Below are 6,279 nucleotides of genomic sequence, written 5' to 3'. Positions count from 1 at the left end.
GCGTCTGGCATGCTTTGCAATATATTGCAGATGAATTATCTTTTTTACGAACTTCAAGTTCATGTTATCTTATTCGAGGATCGAGATGTAGAAATGATAATTCATTCCACGTAACTTTTTCTCAAATGTTATTATCTCTCCCCCTCATGTTAGAAAAACTAATTTGCTTCCTCAACTTTGGGAACTCATCTTTGTGCGTTATGGTGTTAATCAAAATATAAACCGCACATCAATAATAATAAGATGGAATTATTTAGTTCCTGACCCTGAACAAGTTGTGAGGGGAGAATGTAATATACTTGCGTGTATAACGTATATCAAACTGTTATAGATAATTTTGTTCTCATAAGCAAGCTATTAAGTGGAGGCCGTCAATAAATCATTTTGCTAAACCAACTGTGATATAAATCAACTTATCAAAATGAACTTTCTTGAATAGAAAATCTGGAAATTTTGCTCTAAATTAAATTATTGAGCAAGAAACATGGCGTTCAAGTTGCGTATTGATAATAAACGCACATATAACCATCTCATAGATGCATCTTTATAAGGTTTACATGGCAGGTGAATGGTCTCATATTCACCTTTGATAAATTCCAGAATTCAAGGGATTTAATCTCAATTTTAGTTGGTATAATAATCGCGAGAACAAGCAACACATGAGAATTCATGAAAAATCTTCTTCAACACTTACCCATGTGAATTCTCATTTATTTTACACATCATACTTAAATCAAGATTGCTCAATAGGCCATACTTGATAAAATTGTCTATATCAGTAAACTTCAGGTTTATATTATGACATGTGCAATTATTAATTAAACTCCTAGTTTACTATGATATGGGTATTTTATATTAATAAACATCCAGTTCACTGTGTCATGTAATTTTACCATATTTTTATTTATGTAGTACAAATCAGGCAATAAAGCGGCTAATTTTTATATACTATTACCCTGTTACAGTTGTAGTAATATAAAGATATTAAATCTTCTCATTGTTTATAGTCTCAATATAACCAACCGCTTTCGCGAATACTCTAGAAACTCAATTAATTTCTTTGAAAACTTACTACAACACAATGTCTTATTGATAATCAAATTTATTCCTCAAAAATAGAATTGGCTCTTCAGAGCTCACAATTAATTCTCTACTACCATATATTCATCAACATCTATATTGTGAATATCTTTTAAAGAGAAAGTTATACCATTACGGTCATAGTCAAAATTATATGCAAGATTTGTTTCTTGCATTACTGTTGTCCTTTAATAATCGCATTGGCAAAATATTTTGGCATATAATAGGTACGTGACCAATGATCATTCATATCATAATAATGATATTATTTTCTTATTTCGTCTCCGATCTTCTTCTATAGGTGAATATAGTATATTCACTACCACTAGTACGTTCATATTCTTCCAAGAATAAATATGTATTCATTAAATCACAACGATTTCTCCAAGTATATGTACTCATTATTGAATACATATTCTTGGAAGAATAAGTACATGTATTCACAAATTTATGTCAAGGCTCTTGCGACACAAATTCGCGAAGAGAAATTAGACCACCCGTCACTTTTGTTTTTATACCTGTTCGAGTCCGCTTATACAAAGCTTAATTATAGCACCCAATTTTTTTTCGATTCGGTGGTTCGGTTTAGAAGATCCATCCATTTAGCAACACCTTAGGATGATATAACATTAAAAGTGAAGGGCAAGGTTCAAACGAGGAAAGACTTACGGTGGATACCTAGGCACCCAGAGATGAGGAAGGGCGTAGTAATCGATGAAATGCTTCGGGGAGTTAAAAATAAGCATAGATCCGGAGATTCCCGAATAGGGCAACCTTTCGAACTGCTGCTGAATCCATGGGCAGGCAAGAGACAACCTGGCGAACTAAAACATCTTAGTAGCCAGAATGATTCCCGTAGTAGCGGCGAGAAAAATGGGAGCAGCCTAAACCGTAAGACGGGGTTGTGGGAGAGCAATACAAGCGTCGTGCTACTAGGCGAAGCAGCCTGAATGTTGCACCCTAGATGGCGAAAGTCCAGTAGCCGAAAGCATCACTAACTAGGTGATGTCTTTTTTTCTTACTTTTTTTTTTTTGTTTTTATTCTTTCTTTTGTATAATTCCATTTTGATTTATATTTCGTGAGAGAAATTTTTTGTCATGCTTCATGAACTAATGGACTGTCTAATTTTTTTGTAATTGAAAATTCGACTGCAATTCTGCTCGATTCTCTGTAATCCACATCTTCCGCATGGGCCCGGACCCCCGAACCAGGACCGTTTATAATTTTCCGGGCTATAAAAAACGACCTAAGCATATTCAAATTTTAAACTTTATAAATTCAAGTTGAAAATTTTATCATAGCTCATTTAACTTACTGAACTGGAATTTAACAAATTTTTTGACAGGTCCAAGCTAAAGCTATTAAGCTCGGATTAACCCATAACTTCTGAACTTCATCCGCCCTCTCGCCCTACCATGGGCCACCTTGAGATATCCACATAGTCCTTGAAAGGCGGCATACGGAAAAGGTAAAGCTGTTTTGTGCATAATAAAATCAAAACTAGCAAGCAATGTCTCCTTTAAGTGGTGCAATAGAAGTACTACCATTACAAAGTCGACACACCAAAGTATAGAATTTAGAGAAATATACAGTATGCCAGCCAACTTGGTCTACACCAAACTTCTAGACTTCTCTTTTAGTGTGAAGACGACAATGCTTCAAAAACACCAAAAGTAAGGGCGGAAAGAGATGAGACATATTATTCATCATGCGGCTACCGCACCTGCAACATTTAGAGATGCACTGCTTTGAGATAAAGAGGTCTTTCCACCATAATCAAGTATTACATCAATAAAACACCTATAAAAACAGGAAGTAAAATGCTTTCTTCATTATTTCATACAACAATTTAGACATTTAAACTACCTTGACTGCCAAGGAGCCTCATGTGACACAAGATAATAAACAAATACACCATGTCATATTTTTTTTGATCTCCACAAGCACAGTTCCCTCTGGTTCTCAGCTTTTACTAGCGTCACCATTAATCCTTCTTGTCGACATCAACATCAGATTTGTCCACAGTTTCAGCAACAACACTCTCTGATGGAACATCATCTTCCAACGGCTTGGCACTCGCTGATGCACCATCCTCGGCTGGCTTAGCTTCACGATCAGTTGCTTCAACAGATTCGCCGTTAGCTGCCCCCTCAGTTACTGGCACTGCCTGCTTGATAGTCCCAACTTTGACATATTTGCTCATGAATTTGTATTCCCAATCTTGTAAGGCCTCAAGCTCAAAAGGACCAAGGCCAGAGATATCCCCGGTGAGATCTTTTTCCTCAAAGGACATCTTGGCAAGAGCTCTACTAGCATCCTTTCCAGCAAACAATGCATAAGGTCCCCCAGGTCCATAGAACATTCTGCACAAACACATACAAGTTTAAACACAAAGATGTTGTGGCAGCACCTACTGTCGAAAAACTACTGAAAAGATGACGAGCCCTCAGCAGCTCATAAAGCTTAGCATTGATCAAGATATGTTAGGTTTACATATGAGTATACAAATTTATTCAGACTCATGAATATTTGATTTATCAAGGATATAGTTCTAGATAAATTTAATGTATGCTGGGACTAACAGAAACACATCTAAAGCAATTTGAACTCATAATTCAATATATAATAGATCTTCATTTGACGGTTTGTTTGCTGATACAAGAAAAAAAGTACATATTAAACATTTCAGAATCCAAGAGTTTTAGAATCAACCGAAGCAATTCAGCACTCCAATGAGATTATAGTGGACGTAATAAACTAGAGAAACAACAAACTAAATATGTCTACTATCTCTCCAAAACCTCAACAAATAAAAATGAAGACATTGGTTGAGAAGACCAGTTGATTACAATGCAAAAGGTGATCTATTATTGCAAAAATGGAGAAACTCGACTCACTCGTCTAAGAATCAAGCATACGTCACCTTTGCTATCTTAAAGAATTGGACCCAAGACATCTAAAAGCCCTTTAGACCTCGATCAGTTGCCCTTCGACTAGCCCTCGCCACCTTACCAGCAGAGTTACACACTTAAAAGACGTTCAAGAAAATTGGGAAAAGAAAACATTTTATCCAAAGCTTTCCCCATCAAGTCGGGCACCAAAAGTAAGAAGAAAGAAAAATGCATACCAATTGTAAGATCTATACATCAATCCGAATTTCCACAAATTTCCATTCCTAATCCAGAATAATAGGCAATTTCCATTCCTACTCCAGACTATTAGGCAACGGCGTGTAATACCAGGTTTCAAAACCTGAGAACTTCAGCATAATTCACTTTTTTTCCAGCAAAAAAGTAATTCACAGTACTTGCAATACACAATGAGTAAAAAGTCCAACTTCTCCAAAGCCATCAAGACTTGTTATGCTTTACTCTATGTGCATATAAAGTTTCCAACTTTTCCACAAGACATCATCTAACAAAAGCACCTATATTAACAATCAAGAAAGGAAAATCCCACACCCAAAAGCAATCCCAAAAATCAAATTCAAAATCCAAAAGCAGAAACAGAAGATTATGCAAAAATAACACATACCCAGAAGTCAAAATAGCTTAAAACACTAGCAGACAAAGAAAAATACCTGCTTTGAGAAACATCATAGATCTGAGCCTTAATAGCCATTAAAAGAGGCTTCTTGGGATCAGACCCATCATACTCTTTCAACTCTTCTTCAGTAATTTCTCCAAGTTGAACAGGAGGGGGCAAAGGCTGCATCTGTTCCTCAAAATCTCTTGACCTTTGGTGGTGACCATGGTCAGATGAACCGAACAAACCCGAGACAACATAGTAGAAAGCAAGAGCCAAAGCAACAACTGTGAAGAAAGTAGCAGGAGATAGACCTGTGTATGCTGTGATTGAATCTTTGATGGTGTCCCATAGTTGTAGGACCATGGTTCTTAGACTGAAAAGAGAGATTTGCGGAGTGGAGAAATATCTGTGAAATTGGGGCGAGATTAACAAAGAGGTGCGTTGAATGATGAAGGGGCTGGCAGGGTTTGTTTATCTAGTGGCAAGTGTCTCATACAGACTGTAGTAACAGTATCTTAGTCCCCCCCTTTTTTTAGTAATATTTTTCTCAAAGACCAATTTACACCTTTATTTTGGACTATTTAATATTTAAGATTCACTCCTTCTCAAAAAATATTAGTATAGAATATTACTAGTATATTTTGTTTGGGTTTAATGGAAGAAGCACCTTTTGGATTGCATATGATCATTTCACCATTTTATTGTTTATAAATTTAGAGGATTGGCCTTATTTTTTATACATGAAAAACATAAAAACTTCTCCTTGTTATAAAATAAAAGTAATGCAGTAAAATGTAAACAAGAAGAGATAGAGAGAATGGAGAAGTGTTTTTTTCTTTCACTTTGGTATAATTTTTCATTGCAATTACATGGCCTTTTATAGGCATAAAAAGTAAAGATGATGGACATAAAATAGGAAATTTAATCTTTATTCACAACATGGGCATCCAATGTAGCATCCAATGTAGTATCCAAAGTAGTATCCAATGTACAAACTATTTATAACACTCCCCCTTGGATGTCCATGTAAGATAATGTGCCTCATTAAAAACTTACAAAAAAAAATATTGGGATGTACATAGTTATTTATAATATGCATTGCTTGCTGCCTCATTAAAAACCTTACCAGGAAAACCCAGTGGGACAAAACCTTGGTTAAGGAAAAGAGTGCAGCGTGTAGTTACTCCCCTGATGAAAAATCACTTAATGTCTCGAAGACGACGCATTCCAATCTTATATATCAGCTTTTCAAATATTGAGGTTGGTAATGCCTTAGTGAACAGATCAGCCAAATTATCACTTGAACGAACTTGTTGTACATCTATTTCACCATTCTTCTGAAGATCATGAGTGAAAAAGAATTTCGGTGAAATATGTTTTGTTCTATCTCCTTTGATATATCCTCCTTTCAATTGAGCTATGCATGCAACATTGTCTTCATACAATATTGTTGAATATTCTCTTTTGAAGAAAGACCACATGTTTGCTGAATGTGTTGAGTTATAGATCTTAACCAAACGCATTCTCGACTTGCTTCGTGAATGGCTATTATCTCTGCATGATTTGAAGAAGTAGCAACCATAGTTTGTTTTGTCGAACGCCATGATATGGCTGTACCTCCACTTGTAAATAAATAGCCTGTCTGAGATCGACCTTTGTGTGGATCAGAC

General features: G+C 35.8%; 1 protein-coding gene across 1 annotated transcript; it reads right to left on the bottom strand.

Moving 5' to 3' along the window:
- Positions 1–2,828: 2,828 nt before the first annotated feature.
- Positions 2,829–5,111, bottom strand: LOC107814092 (membrane steroid-binding protein 1). Its single transcript, XM_016639423.2, has 2 exons — positions 4,662–5,111; positions 2,829–3,444 (listed from the first exon to the last, which is right to left on the bottom strand). Exons 1-2 carry the CDS (start codon positions 4,970–4,972, stop codon positions 3,066–3,068), a joined length of 690 nt encoding a protein of 229 aa, XP_016494909.1. The 5' UTR covers positions 4,973–5,111; the 3' UTR covers positions 2,829–3,065.
- Between the last annotated feature and the right edge of the window lie 1,168 nt (positions 5,112–6,279).

Source organism: Nicotiana tabacum, chromosome 11 (assembly GCF_000715075.1).
Source record: "Nicotiana tabacum cultivar K326 chromosome 11, ASM71507v2, whole genome shotgun sequence".
NCBI classification, from domain to species: Eukaryota; Viridiplantae; Streptophyta; class Magnoliopsida; order Solanales; family Solanaceae; genus Nicotiana; species Nicotiana tabacum.
The sequence above is the reverse complement of the archived record's forward strand: the minus strand, read 5'-3'. Positions and strand labels throughout refer to the sequence as shown.

Excerpts from the sequence above, each read along its gene's own strand:
- LOC107814092 (XM_016639423.2), bottom strand. The coding sequence starts at position 4,972 with ATGGTCCTACAACTATGGGACACCATCAAAGATTCAATCACAGCATAC. Across the intron at positions 3,445-4,661 it reads TATGATGTTTCTCAAAGCAG|AATGTTCTATGGACCTGGGG; the intron begins GTATTTTTCTTT and ends GTGTTTGTGCAG.